The sequence below is a fragment of the Mus musculus genome, chromosome 15, assembly GCF_000001635.26.
Source record: "Mus musculus strain C57BL/6J chromosome 15, GRCm38.p6 C57BL/6J".
Taxonomy (NCBI): Eukaryota; Metazoa; Chordata; class Mammalia; order Rodentia; family Muridae; genus Mus; species Mus musculus.
Genome location: NC_000081.6, coordinates 4,767,178 through 4,792,918, shown reverse-complemented (window position 1 = coordinate 4,792,918; position 25,741 = coordinate 4,767,178). Strand labels below are relative to the sequence as shown.

Genomic DNA, 25,741 nt, shown 5'->3' with positions numbered 1-25,741 from the left:
TTCTCAACTAACAGCGGTAAATGCAAACCAGTGATCCTTTGCTCCCTCACACCCGACCTTACACATTTTCCATTATTGAGACTGTACAGTCTTCTTCTTGCTGATCCTTGCCACCACAGCTTTGTCCTCCTCGCTGTGGCGCAGGGTTATTACACTCTCGGGTTCTTGATCTCCTATAAGCAGCATTGCACGCACTCCAGGAAGACCAGCAGCCCCAGTTTCCATCCACTGCATCTGTAACAGAGGAAGACCCATAGCCATCCTGGTTTGAAGAAAATCTGGGCTTTGAGACTTGGGCAACATGGTCTCCTCACATTGACTCCATGACATGCTTTGTGGGATGTTGCAGCTTTGCAGTGAGGGCTGCAAGGAGCCATGATGGCAGGGGTCTGATACAACGTCTGATTATTTTTCCAGTTCTCACAGACATGAATAAAATGGCAACAGAGAGAAATCATTTAAATTATCAATAAATATATATGTACCAAAATAAAAATCTTCTGAACAATATTGGGGTTTGAGTAAGAATGGACTCCATAGCCTCATATATTTGAATGCCTGATGATCAGGGAGTGGTACTACCAGAGAGGTATTAGGAGTGTGACCTTATCGAAGGAAGTGTGTCATTAGGAGTATGCTTTGAAGTTTTAAAAGCCCAAGCCAGGCCCAGAATCTCTCCTTGCTGCATTAGGATCTGGGTGTAGAACTCTTAGCTTCAGTGTCTGCCCTCCATGCTCCCCTTATGTTAATAATGGACTAACTCTCTAGAACTATACGCAAGCCCCAATTAAATCCTTCCATTCTTAGAGTTGTCATGGGCATGATGTATCTTCACAGCAATAGAACACTGACAGAAGTGTATATCACATTTACACTCTTATAGTTATTAGAACATATTCTTAATCATAGGCCTCATTTCTTCTCTAAGAAAATCTGAGTTAATTTATTTAGCCATTCATGAAAACTTTGCATATTGCTTAATTTATTCTTTATTATGAAATATCATGCTTATACATTATAACACACATATTAATATACTTCTCTGGTAACATGGTGGTTTGAAAAATAAATGTGCCCCATAGTTCCTGGCATTTGAATATTTGATTTCTAGTTGGTATCCTTGGATTTGGGGAGGCTTAGGAGGTGTGGCTTTGCTGGGAGAAGTGTGTTACTGGGGGTGGACTTCAAAGTTTCAAAAGCTGTGCACTGTTTCTAGTGTTCTCTCTCTGCTTCCTTTTCCCATAACATTCCAACCCTCTGGAAATGCAATCCCCAGGAAACCCTTTCTTCTCTCAGCTGCCTTGTTCATGATGTTGTGTCACAGCAATAAAAGAAAAACTATAACACACTATCATGCATTTATTTTATAATGTCTAATTTTAAAATTTTACTATGAATCCTTTATATATGCTTTAGAACATAACTAAAAACACACATCTGTGTACACACCCCCCACACCCCTCATCCCTCAAGTAATAACAGGATTAGCCCCATCTTTATTGATCAGGATCTTGTAACTTGGAGAGGTTAGATAATTTTTCTAGAGTTATTCAGCTCATAGATTACAGCAGAGTTTGGCATTGGTTTGTCTTTGGCATCTAATATTTGGGAGCTTGTTCACAACACGAGGTTCACTTGTGAGTTTTATTTTGTCAAATTCATCAACCTATAATTATATATTTTAAAGGAAAAAATACTGACCTGACAATCATTTCCTGACACTTACCAGATTTGTAACCTGGGGACCTGCGCTCACAGTTCTCACCGTAGGTGCCGCTCTGGCACACACACAGGCATTCCGTGCCTGAGAGCCTGGGGCGGCCATTATTGGGACATGGAGCACACTGGCAAGGGTCAAACTTGGCTGCATACTCTTGAAGCGCTCTCCTGAGGTTGTTCCGTTTTGTCACTGCACATGGGATGTTTCTGACCAAGTCTGTAATTGGGGCAAGCTGCGAACAGGTGACAGAGACAACTCTGGTCCTTTCGACTCTGGAAGTCAGTGTTTTGTCAGCACTACCTAGTTCTCATCAAATCAATGCTTAACAAAAACATCAAACAAACAAACAAACAAACAAACAAAACCACATTCCCAAGGTATTATTAGAGAAACCAGTGTAGTCAGCTGGCTGTTGAGCCAGGAGGGAAAAGCCTAGTGCCCTAGGGCAGGAACAAACTGTAGAATTAACCGTCCCTGCAGGTCTGCTGTGAAGGAAGCTACACATGTTGTTTATTTAGGCTTGCATCATGTTATTTATGAAGCATCAAACATAAGCAGCAAAAGTGCTAAGCTAGGCCACCAAGAACTACCAAAGCTCATTAGTGCTCTGCAGTTAGCTCATTAACCTTGACTCAGGCAGGAAGCCTGGAGAGGGTGAGGGGAGGTTCCCTCCCTCTCTGTCTATGGACGCACACTGGCTTTTGTTGGAGTAAGATGAGAAAATGCCCTGTGGGAGGAAATGGAGTGGTGAACTTGCTATTCACGTGAGTGGGAGGATTGTAACAAATAAAGCAAGCAACAGCTGTAAGAGGGGAAAACTTACTTGCTCTGTAACCTTTCTATAAAGCCCAAAGAAACAGCCACCTAGGGCTGTATGTGCTACAGTGTTGTTCATCTGGACAGCTGACCTCGTTCCTACCATAACTGCTGGAGTACACATGTTTTTCTGCTGCATGTAAATAATCCCGTGTTCATAATGATCCAATGTTCTATCTCTATTTAGATGAAGGCAACAGAATAGCTTTGGGGTGCCTTTTAAAATGCAGTTATGCCATAGGCAAATCTGACTTTAGATGAGGTGATATTATACAAAGGATTCCATGAGTGACAGAACTCACCCTTTGGTCTAATTATAACAAATACAAAATTGGAAAATTGAATCGAGGGTGATGGAGGCTGGAAACCAAATGGATCTAAAATTTTCCTCATATGCTCACAAGGTAGAGTTGCATGAAACCCCCAAACCTGAACGTTACTGTTCCGCAGTGAGATGAAGCGTGCTTGCTAGTCCCCGGCAAGTGTGAACAATTTTACTAACCAAATATCCCTTCTCAGTATTTCATGTATGCTAGCAATTCTAGAACACTCACTTAAATTATAAAAGCCATAGATGTGCAATTTAAGACTTTTTCTAAGTGTGTATCACGACTGTATATTGAAAGCAGACATTCTGTCTATCATTTAAAGAGGAAACGGAAAAGGGAATGGTGTGGCATGCACTTTGGGCTGATGGCCTGTGGAGCCCCCTTACCCACAGAACTCTTCAGTCTCACCTTATAATCAACTACAGCAGGGTTTTCCTTCACCGATTCTAGCCACTCAGAATAGACATTCTCCTCTGGACCAGAGGTGCCCTTCTCCCAAGCCAAGGCTGCTGCCTGCTGACTCCTCCCGCCCTGGACCAGGGAAATGGATTTCTCTGATCCCTGCAAAAAGGAACCTGCAAGATGATTCAAGAAAATGATCCATTTAATTTTATTGAAAATTCATACTTCAAAGACAAGTCAATTTTCTCAGGAGGGCAATGTAGATAGCACAGTCAGGTCCTGCCAAGAAGTAAGCTCGGAGGAAAATGTGAGAGAGCATTTTTTAAAATCTCTACAGGGGGATTAATAACTCAAATTACAGTAACGATGCCAACGGTGCCATTTAGTCAGCACAGGGTACACACCAGGCTCTTTACACACATTATCCTACATAATTGTCAGGGCGATGCTAAGTAGATATTACTGCCACTGCGGATACTGAAGCTGCAAGCAATTTGTTTTGAAATGCATAGTTAGCAACAGGCAGCAGTGGAATGTACACGTACCCTATTTTCCAACTGCTCTTCTCTTGATTTGAAGCAGACCTAGCTTTGGATTTATACTCCCCTATGTTTGGAGTCTGTGGAGTAACACAAACCATGTACCTTTTACTGCTATGCTAGAAACTTAGAAATTCCAGACCAAGAAAAAACATGATGGAATGTTTATAGACTTAAAATTACCAACATGGATGGGGAATGAAATAGACCGAATGACAACCAGAGATATGACTGAGAGTCAGTAGCATTACCCAGGTCTCTACAGATTTTCAACCTTTGGGTCATGCCCTTTGGGCATCGAATGACCCTTTCAGAGGGATTGCCTAAGATCATAAAAAAAAAAAACCCACAGATATTCACATTACAATTCATAACAGCAGCAAAATTGCAGTTATGAAGTGACAAAAGTAATTTTATGCCTGGGAGTCACCACAACATGAAGAACTCTATTAGAGGGTCACAGCATTATGAAGCCTGAGAGCCACTGCTCTAGACTTCCAGTAAAATTTAGGCATGTCATTACTGTCAGAAATTCTCAAGTGAGATGGTATAGAATAGGAGAAATACTTGCATATGAAGAAAGAATTCTCAACCTTTTGAAAGGGATAGTATAAGAAAAATTCTTTCAAATGTTTTTGTATTTATCTTTGTTGAACATCAGGATCCAGGAATTTAAATTGATATCTGATCTTATGTTGATGTTGTATTGATTGACAGGACAGTGACTGCCATGCAGTGAATATTTGGTTTGATGCCACATATTTCACAGATACATTAATCGCGAGAAGTTATATATGCTAGGGCCGGTGGTCTTAAGGAATGAAAATCATTAATAAAATACTATTAACTGGCTTTTAAAGGAATTCAATTTCAATATACTCAGGGCCCTCTGCTTGCTAGGCAAGCACTCTACCATGAAGTTATATCTTTAGCAGCCTTTTGTCTTGTGTCCTATGGTCAACTACAAAGTCAGTGACTACAAATGCAGTGTTTAATAGAAGGCAGATGTTGTTCTTCTCACTTAATGAGATTCTTAAGATACGCACACAAAGTAAATACTACTATTATTTTCATTTCATGTGTGTGTGAAAAACCATAGACAAAGGAAAGATTAAGCTCTTGATGTTGGTCACATAGTGAATCTATACTGGAGACAAAGTTTGAATTCAGGCAGTGGGCAAGCAAGGGTATTGCTTAGTGTTTTCAGTGTATGTCATAACTAGGAAAACATTCCTTTGAAATGTTTCTTTTAAATTAATCAATTAGTCAATTAATTAATTAACTTTACATACACAACAAAATAGTGCCTGGGATATAGGAAGATCTTGAAAAGTGTTGAAACCCTTCCGTCTTGCTCTTCCTCCTTTTTTCTTCCCTCATTCTCTCTTTCTGCCTGTCATGTGTATTTGTAATTCCTTAAGTATAGAGAGCTTAGAGATGGTGACAGAGTCCTAGATTATCTTAAAAGTTAATAAAAGAGAAGAAGTAAACACGCACAGTGTGACGGATGCTGAGATAGCATGGGTGCAGGCTGCAGTGTGAACCCGTGGGAAAGCATGATGGATGTGGTGGTCAGGAAGAGCCTCCTAGACTGCCTCCTGAAAATTATAACTTCAATATTGGGTGACCTCAAAGTAAAAAAAAAATCACATTGTTAGCATAGTAAACATTTAAGCAATTCAGAAATAACTCCTCATACCCTTTCCTCGGTGGCTTTACATGCGGGATGATTCTGTTCTCAGGGCTTCCTTGGGCACACTGTCTCTACCCTTGAGTTCTATACTTACTCGCTGGGTTAAACTCTTGATATTAATTATTTTGCTTGTGCTCCTAAACTCCATTTTCCCCAGTCCTCTCCTTACTCATGCTACATCATGGTCTTCACATATGAATAAACCTGGGTTGGAGAGAATAGGAAGCATGGCTTTTTGAGTGCTCAAGTACACTTGTCCAAATCTGGGAATCATACTTTGGAAGGCAATAATTATCACCTAGTTGGACCGGTATCCTGAGGGAAAAAAGCAATTGTCCAGCTCTTAATATTTAAATGAAAAAAATCAAAAGCCAAGCTTCTTATGACTTAAGTTAAGATATTAATTATAGAATGATAGAAATGTACAATGACTTGGGCCATTTTCCTTTTCAAAGGACAAAATGTTTTGAGCAGTAGGATGAATGGAGATTTAGATTTGATGTATTCCACAGTAGAGATCTTACTTTGAGTTGAATTTTGGTGGGCTTAGTTTACTAGATAAATCTGATCGAACTAAATTTGTATCTCATTTTTCTCTAGTTGTATGTGAATGGGTACTTTCATCTAATGTTGCATGCATGTTAGTGCTAATTTCTTTGAAAAGTCATTTATAGTTATCTGCTATGTATATAACATAGCTTGGTCTTCCCTGAACCTAGAGGAAGATGATGAAATCTTCATAGCTTTATAGACTGAAGCTGTGTAGATACAACCTGTTTATACATGACTCTGGGTTCAACAATCACAGGCCTAGGGATGATCATCAACACTAGACAAGGTCCTGTGTATGACAACAGTGGCCAGAGCAGGTAGATAGTACATGAGAGGAAATGCAAGGGCAACAAGCTCACAAGGATGCCAGAGTGCCCCAATGTTCCCTCAACAAGTGTGCATGTACTCACATGCACAGACAACTCCATAATAAAACTAGCCCAGGGAATCACCAAACAGGAACAGTTAGAGTCCTATATCTGACTCAAAAATAAAAGTTTAAACCCAGAGAGATGGATTTATATTTCACTGATAATTATATATTTTTCTGCTATTTAGACGGAATGGGAATTTGAGAGATATGTTGGGTTCTGTTTAGGGCAGAGGAAATCATACCCATGGACGTGTGAATTATTCCATGTACTGGCTGGTTTGTGTGTCAACCTGACACAGGCTGGAGTTATCACAGAGAAGGGAGCCTCCCTAGAGGAAATGCCTCCATGAGATCCAGCTGTAAGGCATTTTCGCAATTAGTGGTCAAGCGGGGAGGGCCTAACCCATTGTGGGTTCTATAAGAAAGCAAGCTGAGCAAGCCAGAGGAAGCAAGCCAGTAAGGAACATCCCTCCATGACCTCTGCATCAGCTCCTGCTTCCTGACCTGCTTGAGTTCCAGTCCTGACTTCCTTTGGTGATCAACAGAAATGTGGAAAGTGTAAGCTGAATAAACCCTTTCCTCCCCAACTTGCTTCTTGGTCATGATGTTTAGCAGGAATAGAAACCCTGACTATGACATTTCATTTATTCTTCAATTGAAAAAATGGTTGACAGTTTTATACATTTACATAATCACTTTTAGTAGTTTCACCTCCAATTTCTCTCTTATATCTTCCTCTGGACCACTGGTATCCAGAGGTATTGCTCTTCTATGTTCATGTCTTTTGTGTGTGTGTGTGTGTGCACAGCACACTAAAGCCATATTAAAGTCAGTTTCTGAGTATGTGTGTGAAGTTGATCAGTGGAGCCAATTGAGGAAAATAATTCCCAGCTTTGCCCACAGGTCAATCTTGTAGCGGTGTTTTTTTTCAACTCAGGTTCCCAATTCCAAAATGATTCTAGCTATGTCAAGTTGACATAAAACTACCCAGCACACTATTGATTTTTCAAAAGTTTATATTATGAGAGGACTGGTCTCTATTACATACTATTTTCCATGTTACATTTTTGGAGGGTAGAATATAGTGTAAATGCAGTTGCCACGTTTATTATTTTTATTTTGATTATGCTTAACACACACACACACACACACACACACATACACACACCCTGATATGTTCTAATACTATATTTAGAATTTTCTATTAATTATTGCAACAAAACACTTGTATTTTCTTCTCAGATGTATTCCTTGTGAGAATGAAAATTTCAAATTTGGGTGTCTCTATGATGTAGCATCTGTGTGTTCAGAGCAGAATGTATAACATTCAATGAGGCTGTTAAGTGAAGAGAAGAATTTTATAGTAGAGGTTAATTATAATTTCAAGGCATAGGAGAGAACATGAGTTATTTAGATAATTGGAAAAGTTTGGCTCTGTAGAGAAAGAGGTAAGGCCTTAGGCTCACATCTGGGTGGGACCAGGGCATACTTGCTTCTGGTCTTAAAATGCTTTCAGGCCTCTTTTGTTCTCTTTTCTCCATTAAGACATTTGTGGCCTCTTAAGGGCACATTTTGGTGTAGTCAGTTCAGTTTGACTTCTTTCAGAGCTATAACTGTTGGAATGGGTGGCACGAGCTTCATTCCTCATGATGGCCTCTTGAGAGAATGTTCTAAAAAATTGCTCTAACTGTCCTTATACGTTTCTGGAAAAGAAAAAGTAGCCTTTTGCTTTCTTCCCAGTTCTACTGAGAACAGATGCCTGTTGCATTCCAAACCTCAATTAAGGTGAATATATAAAGAATTGTGGCTTTCTCTGTATTCTCTTTCCCTCTAACTTTTTCCCCAGACAAGATGGCTCACTGTACAAGGTCATTGAACTCTCTGTTATTTTGGACAACTCTTATTAGAATCTAGTATTCTCTATAACTCTCATACGCTTATGAGGCAAGGAAATTAATTTGTAAGAACCTTTAAAAATCCAGTAGCAATAAAGCCCTCCTAAGTCCTAAGAGCCAACAAAAACTTTATATCTAATAAATCCCCCTGTAAAAAGTTATCCTTTTATCCAGAGAAACTTGGCTCTCATCCCTCATCAAAGAAGCTTCCTTTTGCAACAGATAGAGGCTAATACATAGCCCCACAACTGGCCAAAAAGAGAGTAAGTGGCTGTGACAAGCCCAGCCCCAACCCCTACATCAAATGGAATCCTACACTAAGGCTGAGGGAATACTGGTGAAAAGAGGCCAGAGAGGTTCCAAAAGCCAGCGAACCAGCATGCCTGCTGCTGGATACTATCTTCTACACACGCCAGGGAAGTTGAATCCATAAAGTCTCAGTATGGTTGAGGAAACAAGAGTTTAGAATGATAACACCAGTCAGCATGCTGGGTAGGTGGGGCATTTTACAAGGCTCAGTCTCTAGATGAAGAATTATAGGCAATTGGTACTGAGAAGGAAGAATTAGTATTCTTTAAGGTTGAGTGTCCACCTATGTTGTATAATCCCAAGTAGTTAGCACTAAACACATGGATATATGAGCAATACTATATGGACTCAGTAGGCTTTATGTACAAATGCATATATATATATGTATGTAATAATAGTTATAGAAGAAGAGAGGTCATGAATTTGAGAGAGGGTGGAGAAGGGGCATGGGAGGAGTTGGGAGGAATACAAAAGGGTAGAAATATTGTAAATACAGTGCTTTTGTATGAAATTCTATAACTCCCCCAATTAAATAAAAACAGAACAAAACTTTATAGTTTAACAATATATGAAAAAGTGACTTAATTAGTCACAGTATGTAATGAAGATAATTTAGGCATTATGATGTGGAATTAGATCAAACAAACCCAGATGTGTTTTGCCTTAGCAGAGGGGCAATCAAGATCAAACTATTGCTGATTAATCAATAATGACTTTGAGAAAATAATTCTGGGATAAGAGCAGAAATTGCCAGAATCAAAATGTTTATACTATGCATAGTAGCACTAGTCTCTAATCCTCCAATTTAGGAAGTTAAAAGAGTAGGTTAACGAGTTAGAAGACAGCCTGGGGTCAATAGGGAGACCTTTTCTAAAGGCTAGAAACAAGAATGGACTCTTTCATATCAGTCTTTTAAAGACAAGCTAAAGCTAAGAGGTTCAGGAAAAAGGGTTTTCAGACATGGATACCTGACAATAACTAAATGTTTTCTAATCTTGTCTTCTATTTTTATTCCATTTATAATAATTGCTTCAGACATAGAGGTGCTTAAAATCACATTAAGTAATAAGTGTATGTGTTTGCTTCTACATGCAAAATTATGCCAGAGAATTGCCTTTCAGAGAATTGCCTTTCAGGTAAGAAGCTATGGTGAGCCAGGCGTGGTGGCACACACCTTTAATCCCAGCACTCGGGAGGCAGAGGCAGGCGGATTTCTGAGTTCAAGGCCAGCCTGGTCTACAGGGTGAGTTCCAGGACAGCCAGGGCTATACAGAGAAACCCTGTCTCGAAAAACAAACAAAAATCCAACCAACCAAACAAAAAGAAGCTATGGTGGCTCTCAACAAGTTGCACAGTTTCAGGATGCCATCCATGGTACATTACAAATCTTATAAATACGAGATAATGGTAGGTAGCAAGGGACAAGACCACAGGGCCCCTTCCATGGTTTTTATATTATAAAGATGCTTCTGTAAGATGGAACATTATAAAAAGGAGTCAGCGCACACTCGTTTTTAACATTACACTGTCAATGACTAGTGTGTTCTGAGTTAAGCTCCCATTCTACCTTTCAGCCCAGATACCCCAGACAGAATCCATGCTTGAATCAGGCAAACTCTAACTAAACTCAGTGTTCCTAGAAGGGTCTGAGTCCAGATATTCAGAAAATGAGGGAATAGTGCAAGGAATGATAACAGCAGACATCCACAAGTCATAGAGACGTGGATGATCATATGACCAAAAGCTGGGTCTGAATATGGCATGATTGACTCCTCTTAGAGTTGCTGTACCCATTTCCCTCATCCTTATACATTTTGCTGGTGAGGTGTAATACAGCTTTCAACAACATGTCAGTCTTTTCCCTTTTCAAATCATAGGTCTCAATAAAGTAGAAATTAAAGACTCAATTCCTGTCTCTGCACATGTGCCATTGTGGGGACAGGTGGCATGAATTGCAGCATTCTCATTACAAATCTAGCGTTTTAATGCTTAGTTACCTACATATATTTGCTTTCTAAGTTTCTTAGTGGGGATGTCTGGTTTTTAGTCAAGCCTACTTTTCAATGCCTGATAAAGAATTCTACTTATGAGAAAAATCAATATACTGTTCATTGAATTGAACAGCGAAAGAATAAGAAAAAGAACACCTTAGCAATGCCTACTTCTTAAGCAGTGCTGATGATAATTTTTAATTTATACCTCCTCTCATAGCACATGGTGTTTTGAGGCTGAAAATAATATAAACGAAAACACAGAAGTCATGTACAATATGGTTAAATGACAGGCAGCCTCAGGACATACTGGATAAAGTGCCCAGAGAACAGTTACCTCCATATTTTTCAGACAGCTTGTTTTTGGTGCACGTGTCTTCCTTGTGTATTTCCATATAAAGAAACTTAAGTTTCTTTGTTTCATACTGGACACAGTTTTGAGCTTCTTCTTCTGTTAAACCTGAAAAATATAAACCCAAGCAAACTCCCATGAAAATGCACCGTTGAGAATTCAAGGAAGTGGACCACACAGCTCTAGCTACTTTCGGGGGCCGGATATGATCACCGGCTTTTGTCCTGCTTAGCTCTCATAGGTTGATTTGCTCCAAGATTCAGCCCCACATGGCTCCGGAGGAAATCGCAAATGAAAGAGATTCTGTGAATCTTCACTTTTGATGCATCTGTGACCACTGTAGCGCATCCCATAGGACTCTTGTTGTCTCTCCTAGCCTGCCATTTTTGTCACAGAACACAATGAATCACATGAATTATCCTTACCACTGTGCACTGTTTCTGCCCTGGACATCAAGTCTGCTTCTCACTGTGATGCACATTTTAGACTTGTAACTGCTTTTGTGAGACATACACCATTTGGCTTGCACACCATCTCAAGTGTGAATCTTGGCCACTTGTCTGTTACCACTCACTATTTATTTGGGCTTCCTTCCCATGACTTGGTTACTCATTCTGTCCCACTCCCCAAACCTTTTTATTATAATAGAAATTCTAAATTATTGACCAATGAGCTCTTCAGACTCTGATGACTGTTTGGTCTCCTTATCTTAATTCAAATCTATATTTGATGTAATTTTCTTGTTAGCTCAAGGGAGGCAGCACTACCTAATTCCTGTCTGTTCATGATGGAAGATGGAATTAACATCTTACAGGATCCCCAGAAATACTTTCATTAGGTGGCTCTCTGCTATCTTATACATCATGTGAAAACTGTAATGCTCTGAGGTTAAAGCCATTCCATTAGAACACCTTTACCAACCCCAAACCCTTTACCAATTTCTTATCATCCATTGTTAAAGCTTTTGACACCTGAATGCCCAAATCACTTTCATTACAAAGCCTGTAAGCATGCTCACTGACTTCTTAGTCTATGAGGCTGGAACAGCACAGACAGGACTAGTGTACTTAAAGGTAGAGTTGTACTACTTGTCTGGGATAATGTGAAGGAAATTGATGCTTTCTATTTCCTTCACAGCGTTCCCTTTAAAGCAAAGACTTTATCAAGTTATGGCACGTATGGTTGCAGGATTTAATGTTCAGGGACATGTATTGTGAAAGCTTAGGCAGACATCAGATCAGGTCTGATGCCAAAATGAAGACAAGAAGACACAGATTTCTCAGGGGAGATGTGGGCAGATGTGAGATAGGTCAATATTCTTCAATTTTCTTTTACTTTTTATGTTTTAAGTCTGACCCATTTGAACGTACCTGTTATTAGGAGTAAAAAATTAGTTTTGAAGCCCCTGTATATACATTCTCAACTCTAACAAATAAAAAAGGATGATTATTTCATTCAGTCTTGAAGAGTAAGTGTGGATATCTGACAACATTGGTTTTATAAGTCAAAATTTGGAGCAGTTGTACTGCTTTGCTGCAACTACAGTGTAGAGTTGTTTTTCTTATCCTTTCATTTGCTTTTTAAAGTTTATAAGTCAGAATTAAGTTTTACATGACAAATTGATTATAACACAACAATTTACATAAGGGCAAAGTTAACTTCATATATTTGACGGCCACATATGAATCTTTAAAGAAGTGAAGGATGACTCTGGCCCATGGTGTTAGCAGTACTGTGATTAATGAATCAAGGTCTCTTTGGTGACTTTCTATGTGTTTCTGATTACCCCCATACATAGTAGCCTGTGTGGTCTCTGCACATATTAACTGGGGATCTCCCAGACACCTGACTGTCTGTATGCTATGGTAGAGGGATGAGTTGTTTCTGTTGCTTGTCAGCCTGTTCTGAATGAGCAAGTTGGCAGGACTCGTCAAACTACTATGTTCAGATTGTTTTAACTAAGGGTTTTTTTTTTTCTTTTCCAATACACAGTAAAGACTTATAAATAAAAGAAAAAACCATTGGTGAAAAATAGTGAGGTGTTTGTTTTTTTCTCAAATTCAGAGCAGACAATGACTTCCTTACGAAAGACTTTAAGGAACAACATTATGAACTAACCAGTACTCCGGAGCTCTTGACTCTGGCTGCATATGTATCAAAAGATGGCCTAGTCGGCCATCACTGGAAAGAGAGGCCCATTGGACACGCAAACTTTATATGCCCCAGTACAGGGGAACGCCAGGGGAGTGGGTGGGTAGGGGAGTGGGGGTGGGTGGCTATGGGGGACTTTTGGTATAGCATTGGAAATGTAAATGAGCTAAATACCTAATAAAAAATGGAAAAGGAAAAAAAAATACCAAACACGAAAAAAAAAAATTACCTTCTTGTTTAGAATATCGCCACTGTTTGCCATCCACACTATAACGCTGACATTCTTTCACTGTGTACAGTGAAGTACCACCTACTTTCCTGTAAGGTGCTAGCATACTGAGGGGGCACTGACCAACAGAGGGATGAAACAGCCATGTGAGCAAGCAAACAAAATTTGGTTTAATTGTGTTCTTCTTGAGGAAGAGAAACCACTATGGAACATCCAAGCTATTTTAAAGAACAATGACAAGAGGTATAGTTGCTATTAAAGAAAGTCTAATGATGCCTTCAGTCTACAGCCTGCTTTTAATCTCATTTATAGGTAAGGACAAAAGGAAAAGAAGGTCTATTTAGCGAGGGTATAAAAGTGGGGGAGGCTGTTCTTTGGAGGATTTCATCCATTTAAGATTTGTTCTGACCCAGTGTGTTTCACTCTAATCACAATTAAGATTGCACAGCAATACTAGTGAAGCTCAAAACTTTTCTTAATGAAAAATATCCAAATTATAAGAATATTGAGGCAGGTCAGCTCACAGACTGCAAAGGGTGAGCAAGCAGACTGCAGAAGTGACACAGCTTCTGGGACAGGCAGAAGCAACACAGCTTCTTGGACAGACCCCATTTTGGGCTCCAGACATCTGGGCACCTTCTCTGCCAGAGGAGAGGTGTCTGCCCTGGAGGGCTCAGACGGAGCAGGTAAGGGAGCCATCTTGGCTCCTGGATCCCTCAGAGACTAGTCTGCGCAGGTGAGATTGCAGATTACGGAAGTGACATAGCTTCTGGGACAGGCAGAAGTAACACAGCTTCTGGGACAGACCCTGTTTCAGGCTCCAGATATCTGGGAACCTTTCCCACCAGAGGATAGGTGTCACCTGGGAGGGCTCTTTCAGAAACAACTCTGGAGATAGAAACCCTAGGAAAGAAATCAGGAACCATAGATGCAAGCATCAGCAACAGAATACAAGAGATGGAAGAGAGAATCTCAGGTGCAGAAGATTCCATAGATAATATCAGCACAACAATCAAAGAAAATACAAATGCACAAAGATCCTAACTCAAAACATCCAGGAAATCCAGGAAACAATGAGAAGACTCCTACGGAGTTGTCTCACGTTTGGTTTTCTTTATTGTTTGTATTTCCCTTTTTAGGTCTTGGATGATTTTGTTCAATTCCATCACCTGTTTGGTTGTGTTTTCCTGTATTTCTTTAAGGACTTCTACCTCTTTAGCAGTGTTCTCCTGTATTTCTTTAATTGAGTTATTAAGGCCCTTCTTGATGTCCTCTACCAGCATCATGATATATGATTTTTAAATCTGAGTCTTGATTTTTGGGTGTATTGGGGTAGTACGGAAGTAGGAGTAGGTGAGAATGAAGATTTTCAAATTAAAGGGCCAGGAAATATGTTCAACAAAATTATAGAAGAAAAATTCCCAAACCTAAAGAAAGAGATGCCCATGAACATACAATAAGCCTACAGAACTCCAAATAGATGGGAACAGAAAAGAAATTCCTCCCGACACATAATAATCAGAACAACAAATGCACTAAATAAAGATAGAATATTAAAAGCAGTAAGGGAAAAAGGTCAAGTAACATATAAAGGCAGGCCTATTAGAATTTCACCAGACTTCTCACCAGAGACTATGAAAGCCAGAAGATCCTGGACAGATGTTATGCAGACCCTAAGAGAACCCAAATGCCAGCCCAGGCTACTATACCCAGCAAAACTCTCAATTACCCTATATGGAAAAACCAAAGTATTCCATGACAAAACCAAATTCACACAATATCTTTCCATGAATCTAGCCCTTCAAAGGATAATAATGGGAAAACAACAATACAAGGATGGAAACTATGCCCTAGAAAAAGCAAGAAAGTAATCCTTCAACAAACCTAAAGGGAGACAGCCGCAAGAACAGAATCCCAACTTTAACAACAAAAATAACAGGAAGCAATAATTACTTTTCTTCAATTTCTCTTAACATCAATGGAATCAATTCTCCAATAAAGAGACATGGACTAAGAGACTGGCTACACAAACAGGACCCAACATTTTGTTTCTTACAGGAAACAAATCTCAGGGAAAAGGACAGACACTACCTCAGAGTAAAAGGCCGGAAAACAATTTTCCAAGCAAATGGTCCGAAGAAACAAGCTGAAGTAGCCATTCTAATATTGAACAAAATTAACTGCCAACCGAAAGTTATCAAAAAAGATAAGGAGGGGCATTTCATACTCATCAAAGGTAAAAATCTACCAAGATGAACTCGCAATTCTGAATATCTATGCTCCAAATACAAGGGCAGTCACATTCACTAAAGAAACTTTAGTAAAGTGCAAAGCACACATTGCACCTCACACTATAATAGTGGGAGACTTCAACACCAGACTCTCACCAATGGACAGATACTGGAAACAGAAACTAAACAGAGACACATGGACACTAACTGAAGTTATTAAACAAATGGATTTAATACATATCTACAGAACATTTTATCCTAAAACAAAGGATATACCTTCCTCAGCGCCACATGGCACATCCTCCAAAATTGGTCTCCATAATTGGTCACAAAACAGGCCTCCACAGATACAAAAATATTGAAATTATCCCATGCATCCTATCTGATCACCATGGACTAAGGCTGATCTTCAATAACAACATAAATAGTAGAAAGCCAACATTCACGTGGAAACTGAATAACACTCTACTCAGTGATTCCTTGGTCAAGGATGAAATAAAGAAAGAAATTAAAGACATTTTAGAGTTTAATGAAAATGAAGCCACAACATACCCAAACTTATGTGACACAATGATGGTAGTCCTAAGAGGAAAACTCATAGCCATGAGTGCCTACAAAAAGAAACTGGAGAGAGCATACATTAGCAGACTGACAGCATACCTAGAAGCTCTAGAACTAAAGGGAGCAAATTCACCCAAGAGGAGTAGATGGCAGGAAATAATCAATCTCAGGGGTGAAATCAAGCAAGTGGAAACAAGAAGAACTATTCAAAGATTTAACCAAACGAGGAGCTGGTTCTTTGAGAAAATCAACAAGATAGATAAACACTTAGCCAGACTCACTAGAGGACACAGGGACAGTATCCTAATTAACAAAATCAAAAATGAAAAAGGAGACAGAACCTGAGGAAATTCAAAACATCATCAGATCCTACTACAAAAGGCCATACTCAACAAAACTAGAAAACCTGGATGAAATGGACAACTTTCTAGACAGATACCAGGTACCAAAGTTAAATCAGGATCAGATTAACGATCTAAACAGTCCCATTTCCCCTAAAGAAATAGTAGCAGTCGTCAATAGTCTCCCAACCAAAAAAAGCCCAGGACCAGATGGGTTGAGTGCAGAGTTCTATCAGACCTTCAAAGAAGACCTAATTCCAACTCTTCTCAAACTATTCCACAACATAGAAACAGAAGGTATTCTACCCATTTCATTATATGAAGTCACAATTACTCTGATACCTAAATCACACAAAGAATCAACAAAGAACAAGAACTTCAGACCAATATCCCTTATGAATATCGATGCAAAAATACTCAATAAAATCTTTGCAAACAGAATCTAAGAGCACATCAAAACGATTCTCCAGATCTTGGTCCGGGACCCACCGAACTTAGGAAATTAGTCTGAACAGGTGAGAGGGTGCGCCAGAGAACCTGACAGCTTCTGGAACAGGCGGAAGCACAGAGGCACTGAGGCACCCTTTGTGGGCCGGGGACAGCCAGCCACCGTCCGGACCGGAGGACAGGTGCCCGCCCGGCTGGGGAGGCGGCCTAAGCCACAGCAGCAGCGGTCGCCATCTTGGTCCGGGACCCACCGAACTTAGGAAATTAGTCTGAACAGGTGAGAGGGTGTGCCAGAGAACCTGACAGCCTCTGGAACAGGCAGAAGCACAGAGGGGCTGAGGCAGCACCCTGTGTGGGCCGGGGACAGCCGGCCACCTTCCGGACCGGAGGACAGGTGCCCGCCCGGCTGGGGAGGCGACCTAGGCCACAGCAGCAGCGGTCGCCATCTTGGTCCGGGACCCGCCGAACTTAGGAAATTAGTCTGAACAGGTGAGAGGGTGCGCCAGAGAACCTGACAGCTTCTGGAACAGGCGGAAGCACAGAGGCGCTGAGGCAGCACCCTGCGTGGGCCGGGGACAGCCGGCCACCTTCCGGACCAGAGGACAGGTGCCCACCCGGCTGGGGAGGCGGCCTAAGCCACAGCAGCAGCGGTCGCCATCTTGGTCCGGGACCCACCGAACTTAGGAAATTAGTCTGAACAGGTGAGAGGGTGCGCCAGAGAACCTGACAGCTTCTGGAACAGGCAGAAGCACAGAGGCGCTGAGGCAGCACCCTGTGTGGGCCGGGGACAGCCGGCCACCTTCCGGACCAGAGGACAGGTGCCCGCCCGGCTGGGGAGGCGACCTAAGCCACAGCAGCAGCGGTCGCCATCTTGGTCCCGGGACTCCAAGGAACTTAGGAATTTAGTCTGCTTAGGTGAGAGTCTGTACCACCTGGGAACTGCCAAAGCAACACAGTGTCTGAGAAAGGTCCTGTTTTGGGCCTTCTTCTTCGGCCAGGAGGAGGTCCAAATACAAGATATCTGCGCACCTTCCCTGTAAGAGAGCTTGCCAGCAGAGAGTGCTCTGAGCACTGAAACTCAGAGGAGAGAATCTGTCTCCCAGGTCTGCTGATAGACGGTAACAGAATCACCAGAAGAACAATCTCTAAACAGAGTCAACTATAACTACTAACTCCAGAGATTACCAGATGGCGAAAGGTAAACGGAGGAATCTGACTAACAGGAACCAAGACCACTCACCATCACCAGAACCCAGCACACCCACTTCGCCCAGTCCAGGGAACCCCAACACACCTGAGAACCTAGACCTAGATTTAAAAGCATATCTCATGATGATGGTAGAGGACATCAAGAAGGACTTTAATAAATCACTTAAAGAAATACAGGAGAACACTGCTAAAGAGTTACAAGTCCTTAAAGAAAAACAGGAAAACACAATCAAACAGGTAGAAGTCCTTACAGAAAAAGAGGAAAAAACATACAAACAGGTGATGGAAATGAACAAAACCATACTAGACCTAAAAAGGGAAGTAGACACAATAAAGAAAACTCAAAGCGAGGCAACACTAGAGATAGAAACCCTAGGAAAGAAATCTGGAACCATAGATTTGAGCATCAGCAACAGAATACAAGAGATGGAAGAGAGAATCTCAGGTGCAGAAGATTCCATAGAGAACATCGGCACAACAATCAAAGAAAATGGAAAATGCAAAAAGATCCTAACTCAAAATATCCAGGAAATCCAGGACACAATAAGAAGACCAAACGTACGGATAATAGGAGTGGATGAGAATGAAGATTTTCAACTCAAAGGTCCAGCAAACATCTTCAACAAAATTATTGAAGAAAACTTCCCAAATCTAAAGAATGAGATGCATATGAACATACAAGAAGCCTACAGAACTCCAAATAGACTGGACCAGAAAAGAAATTCCTCCCGACACATAATAATCAGAACATCAAATGCACTAAATAAAGATAGAATACTAAAAGCAGTAAGGGAAAAAGGTCAAGTAACATATAAAGGCAAGCCTATCAGAATTACACCAGATTTTTCACCAGAGACTATGAAAGCCAGAAGAGCCTGGACAGATGTTATACAGACACTAAGAGAACACAAACTGCAGCCCAGGCTACTATACCCAGCCAAACTCTCAATTATCATAGAGGGAGAAACCAAAGTATTCCACGACAAAACCAAATTCACGCATTATCTCTCCACGAATCCAGCCCTTCAAAGGATAATAACAGAAAAAAACCAATACAAGAACGGGAACAACGCCCTAGAAAAAACAAGAAGGTAATCCCTCAACAAACCTAAAAGAAGACAGCCACAAGAACAGAATGCCACCTTTAACAACTAAAATAACAGGAAGCAACAATTACTTTTCCTTAATATCTCTTAACATCAATGGTCTCAACTCGCCAATAAAAAGACATAGACTAACAAACTGGCTACACAAACAAGACCCAACATTTTGCTGCTTACAGGAAACTCATCTCAGAGAAAAAGATAGACACTACCTCAGAATGAAAGGCTGGAAAACAATTTTCCAAGCAAATGGTATGAAGAAACAAGCAGGAGTAGCCATCCTAATATCTGATAAGATTGACTTCCAACCCAAAGTCATCAAAAAAGACAAGGAGGGACACTTCATTCTCATCAAAGGTAAAATCCTCCAAGAGGAACTCTCAATTCTGAATATCTATGCTCCAAATACAAGAGCAGCCACATTCACTAAAGAAACTTTAGTAAAGCTCAAAGCACACATTGCGCCTCACACAATAATAGTGGGAGACTTCAACACACCACTTTCACCAATGGACAGATCATGGAAACAGAAACTAAACAGGGACACACTGAAACTAACAGAAGTGATGAAACAAATGGATCTGACAGATATCTACAGAACATTTTACCCTAAAACAAAAGGATATACCTTCTTCTCAGCACCTCATGGTACCTTCTCCAAAATTGACCACATAATAGGTCACAAATCAGGCCTCAACAGATTCAAAAATATTGAAATTGCCCCATGTATCCTATCAGATCACCATGCACTAAGGCTGATCTTCAATAACAAAATAAATAACAGAAAGCCAACATTCACATGGAAACTGAACAACACTCTTCTCAATGATACCTTGGTCAAGGAAGGAATAAAGAAAGAAATTAAAGACTTTTTAGAGTTTAATGAAAATGAAGCCACAACGTACCCAAACCTTTGGGACACAATGAAAGCATTTCTAAGAGGGAAACTCATAGCTATGAGTGCCTTCAAGAAAAAACGGGAGAGAGCACATACTAGCAGCTTGACAACACATCTAAAAGCTCTAGAAAAAAAGGAAGCAAATTCACCCAAGAGGAGTAGACGGCAGGAAATAATCAAACTCAGGGGTGAAATCAACCAAGTGGAAACAAGAAGAACTATTCAAAGAATTAACCAAACGAGGAGTTGGTTCTTTGAGAAAATCAACAAGATAGATAAACCCTTAGCTAGACTCACTAAAGGGCACAGGGACAAAATCCTAATTAACAAAATCAGAAATGAAAAGGGAGACATAACAACAGATCCTGAAGAAATCCAAAACACCATCAGATCCTTCTACAAAAGGCTATACTCAACAAAACTGGAAAACCTGGACGAAATGGACAAATTTCTGGACAGATACCAGGTACCAAAGTTGAATCAGGATCAAGTTGACCTTCTAAACAGTCCCATATCCCCTAAAGAAATAGAAGCAGTTATTAATAGTCTCCCAGCCAAAAAAAGCCCAGGACCAGACGGGTTTAGTGCAGAGTTCTATCAGACCTTCAAAGAAGATCTAACTCCAGTTCTGCACAAACTTTTTCACAAGATAGAAGTAGAAGGTATTCTACCCAACTCATTTTATGAAGCCACTATTACTCTGATACCTAAACCACAGAAAGATCCAACAAAGATAGAGAACTTCAGACCAATTTCTCTTATGAACATCGATGCAAAAATCCTTAATAAAATTCTCGCTAACCGAATCCAAGAACACATTAAAGCAATCATCCATCCTGACCAAGTAGGTTTTATTCCAGGGATGCAGGGATGGTTTAATATACGAAAATCCATCAATGTAATCCATTATATAAACAAACTCAAAGACAAAAACCACATGATCATCTCGTTAGATGCAGAAAAAGCATTTGACAAGATCCAACACCCATTCATGATAAAAGTTCTGGAAAGATCAGGAATTCAAGGCCAATACCTAAACATGATAAAAGCAATCTACAGCAAACCAGTAGCCAACATCAAAGTAAATGGAGAGAAGCTGGAAGCAATCCCACTAAAATCAGGGACTAGACAAGGCTGCCCACTTTCTCCCTACCTTTTCAACATAGTACTTGAAGTATTAGCCAGAGCAATTCGACAACAAAAGGAGATCAAGGGGATACAAATTGGAAAAGAGGAAGTCAAAATATCACTTTTTGCAGATGATATGATAGTATATATAAGTGACCCTAAAAATTCCAACAGAGAACTCCTAAACCTGATAAACAGCTTCGGTGAAGTAGCTGGATATAAAATTAACTCAAACAAGTCAATGGCCTTTCTCTACACAAAGAATAAACAGGCTGAGAAAGAAATTAGGGAAACAACACCCTTCTCAATAGCCACAAATAATATAAAATATCTCGGCGTGACTCTAACGAAGGAAGTGAAAGATCTGTATGATAAAAACTTCAAGTCCCTGAAGAAAGAAATTAAAGAAGATCTCAGAAGATGGAAAGATCTCCCATGCTCATGGATTGGCAGGACCAACATTGTAAAAATGGCTATCTTGCCAAAAGCAATCTACAGATTCAATGCAATCCCCATTAAAATTCCAACTCAATTCTTCAACGAATTAGAAGGAGCAATTTGCAAATTCATCTGGAATAACAAAAAACCGAGGATAGCAAAAACTCTTCTCAAGGATAAAAGAACCTCTGGTGGAATCACCATGCCTGACCTAAAGCTTTACTACAGAGCAATTGTGATAAAAACTGCATGGTACTGGTATAGAGACAGACAAGTGGACCAATGGAATAGAATTGAAGACCCAGAAATGAACCCACACACCTATGGTCACTTGATCTTCGACAAGGGAGCCAAAACCATCCAGTGGAAGAAAGACAGCATTTTCAACAATTGGTGCTGGCACAACTGGTTGTTATCATGTAGAAGAATGCGAATCGATCCATACTTATCTCCTTGTACTAAGGTCAAATCTAAGTGGATCAAGGAACTTCACATAAAACCAGAGACACTGAAACTTATAGAGGAGAAAGTGGGGAAAAGCCTTGAAGATATGGGCACAGGGGAAAAATTCCTGAACAGAACAGCAATGGCTTGTGCTGTAAGATCGAGAATTGACAAATGGGACCTAATGAAACTCCAAAGTTTCTGCAAGGCAAAAGACACTGTCTATAAGACAAAAAGACCACCAACAGACTGGGAAAGGATCTTTACCTATCCTAAATCAGATAGGGGACTAATATCCAACATATATAAAGAACTCAAGAAGGTGGACCTCAGAAAATCAAATAACCCCCTTAAAAAATGGGGCTCAGAACTGAACAAAGAATTCTCACCTGAGGAATACCGAATGGCAGAGAAGCACCTGAAAAAATGTTCAACATCCTTAATCATCAGGGAAATGCAAATCAAAACAACCCTGAGATTCCACCTCACACCAGTGAGAATGGCTAAGATCAAAAATTCAGGTGACAGCAGATGCTGGCGAGGATGTGGAGAAAGAGGAACACTCCTCCATTGTTGGTGGGATTGCAGGCTTGTACAACCACTCTGGAAATCAGTCTGGCGGTTCCTCAGAAAATTGGACATAGTACTACCGGAGGATCCAGCAATACCTCTCCTGGGCATATATCCAGAAGAAGCCCCAACTGGTAAGAAGGACACATGCTCCACTATGTTCATAGCAGCCTTATTTATAATAGCCAGAAACTGGAAAGAACCCAGATGCCCCTCAACAGAGGAATGGATACAGAAAATGTGGTACATCTACACAATGGAGTACTACTCAGCTATTAAAAAGAATGAATTTATGAAATTCCTAGCCAAATGGATGGACCTGGAGAGCATCATCCTGAGTGAGGTAACACAATCACAAAGGAACTCACACAATATGTACTCACTGATAAGTGGATACTAGTCCAAAACCTAGGATACCCACGATATAAGATACAATTTCCTAAACACATGAAACTCAAGAAAAATGAAGACTGAAGTGTGGACACTATGCCCCTCCTTAGAAGTGGGAACAAAACACCCATGGAAGGAGTTACAGAAACAAAGTTTGGAGCTGAGATGAAAGGATGGACCATGTAGAGACTGCCATATCCAGGGATCCACCCCATAATCAGCATCCAAACGCTGACACCATTGCATATACTAGCAAGATTTTATCGAAAGGACCCAGATGTAGCTGTCTCTTGTGAGACTATGCCGGGGCCTAGCAAACACAGAAGTGGATGCTCACAGTCAGCTAATGGATGGATCACAGGGCTCCCAATGGAGGAGCTAGAGAAAGTACCCAAGGAGCTAAAGGGATCTTCAACCCTATAGGTGGAACAACATTATGAACTAACCAGTACCCCTGAGCTCTTGACTCTAGCTGCATATGTATCAAAAGATGGCCTAGTCGGCCATCACTGGAAAGAGAGGCCCATTGGACACGCAGACTTTGTGTGCCCCGGTACAGGGGAACGCCAGGGCCAAAGGGGGGGAGTGGGTGGGTAGGGGAGTGGGGGTGGGTGGGTAAGGGGGACTTTTGGTATAGCATTGGAAATGTAAATGAGCTAAATACCTAATAAAAAATGGAAAAAAAAATAAAAAAAAAAAAAAAAAAAAAAAAAAAAAAAACGATTCTCCATCATGACCAAGTAGGCTTCATCCCAGGAATGCACAGATGGTTTAATATATGGAAATCCATGAACATAATCCACTATTTAAACAAATTCAAAGAGAAAAACCACATGATCATCTCGTTAGATTCTGAGAAAGCATTTTACAAAATCCAACACCCTTTCCTGATAAAAGTCTTGGAAAGATCAGGAATCCAAGGCCCATACCTAATCATAATAAAAGCAATCTACAGCAAACCAGTAGCCAACATCAAGCTAAATGGAGAGAAACTTGAAGCAATCCCACTAAAATCAGGAACTAGACAAGGTGGCCCACTCGAAGTTCTAGCCAGAACAATTCAACAACAAAAGCACATCAAGGGTATACAAATTGGTAAGAAAGAAGTCAAAATGTCACTTTTTCTAGATGATATGATAGTATATATAAGTGACCCCAAAAATTCCACCAGAGAACTCCTAAACCTGATAAACAGTTTCAGTGCAGTAGCTGGATATAAAATGAACTCAAACAAATATGTAGCCTTTCTCTATACAAAGGATAAATGGACTGAGAAAGAAATTAGGGAAACAACACCCTTCACAATAGTCACAAAGAATATAAGATACCTTGGTGTGACTCTAACTAAGGAAATGAAAGATCTGTATGACAAGATCTTCAAGACTCTGAAGAAAGAAATTGAAGATCTTAGAAGATGGAAAGATCTCCCATGCTCGTGGATTGGCAGGATTAATATAGTAAAAATGGCTAACTTGTCAAAAGCAATCTATAGATTCAATGCAATCCCCATCAAAATTCCAACTCAATTCTTAACTGAGATAGAAAGGGAAAATTGCAAATTTAACTGGAATAATAAAAAAAAAACCTAGGATATCAAAAATATTCTCAACAATAAAAGCACCTCTCTTGGAATCACCATGCCTGGCATTAAGCTGTACTACTGAGCAATTGTGAAAAAACTGCATGGTACTGGTTCAGTGACACACAGGTAGATCAGTAGAATAGAATTGAAGACCCAGAAATGAATCCACACACCTATGGTCACTTGATCTTTGATAAGGGAGCTAAAACCATCCCGTAGAAAAAAGACAGCATTTTCAACAAATGGTGCTGGCTCAACTGGCAGTTACCATGTAGAAGAATATGAATTGATCCATTCTTATCTCCTTGTACAAAGCTCAAGTTTAAGTGAATCAAAGACCTCCACATAAAACCAGACACACTGAACTTAATAGAGGAGAAAGTGGGGGAAAGCCTCGAAGATATGGGCATAGGGGAAAAATTTCTAAACAGAACAGCAATGGCTTGTGCTGTAAGATCAAGAATTGACAAATGGGACCTCATAAAATTGCAAATCTTCTGTAAGGCAAAAGACACTGTCAATAAGATTAAAAGGCCACCAACAGATTGGAAAAGGATTTTTACAAATCCTAAGTCTGATAGGGGACTAACATCCAATATATACACAGAGCTCAAAAGCTGGACTCCAGAAATTCAAATAACCCCATTAAAAATGGGGTACAGAGCTAAACAAAGAATTTTTAACTGAGGAATAGCAAATGGTTGAGAATCAACTGAAACATGTTCAACATCCTTAATCATCAGGGAAATGCAAATCAAAACAACTTGAGATACCACCTCACACCAGTCAGAATGGCTAAGATCAAAAATTCAGGTGACAGCAGATGCTGGCGAGGATGTGGAGAAAGAGGAACACTCCTCCATTGTTGGTGGGATTGCAGGCTTGTACAACCACTCTGGAAGTCAGTCTAGAGGATCCTCAGAAAATTGGACCTAATACTACCAGAAGTTCCAGCAGTACCTCTCCTGGGCATATACCCAGAAGAAGTTCCAACTGGTAATAAGAACACATGTTCCAGTATACTCATAGCAGCCTTATTTATAATAGC

At 40.3% G+C, this 25,741-nt stretch overlaps 1 protein-coding gene across 4 annotated transcripts in view; it reads right to left on the bottom strand.

Annotated features, from left to right (window-relative positions):
- Positions 1-25,741, bottom strand: part of C6 (complement component 6) — a 76,979-nt gene that overhangs the window by 11,127 nt on the left and 40,111 nt on the right. For 3 of the 4 annotated variants that reach the window (XM_006519958.1, XM_006519957.3, NM_016704.2), the window contains exons 9-12: positions 10,957-11,079; positions 3,274-3,440; positions 1,727-1,952; positions 63-234 (exon numbers count right to left, since the gene is read on the bottom strand). In XM_006519958.1, the coding sequence (XP_006520021.1) occupies positions 63-234; positions 1,727-1,952; positions 3,274-3,440; positions 10,957-11,079 (688 nt within the window). Of the gene's footprint in view, positions 1-62; positions 235-1,726; positions 1,953-3,273; positions 3,441-5,329; positions 5,435-10,956; positions 11,080-25,741 lie in introns of those variants that run through there. The other variant, XM_006519959.3, reaches the window with a different exon arrangement.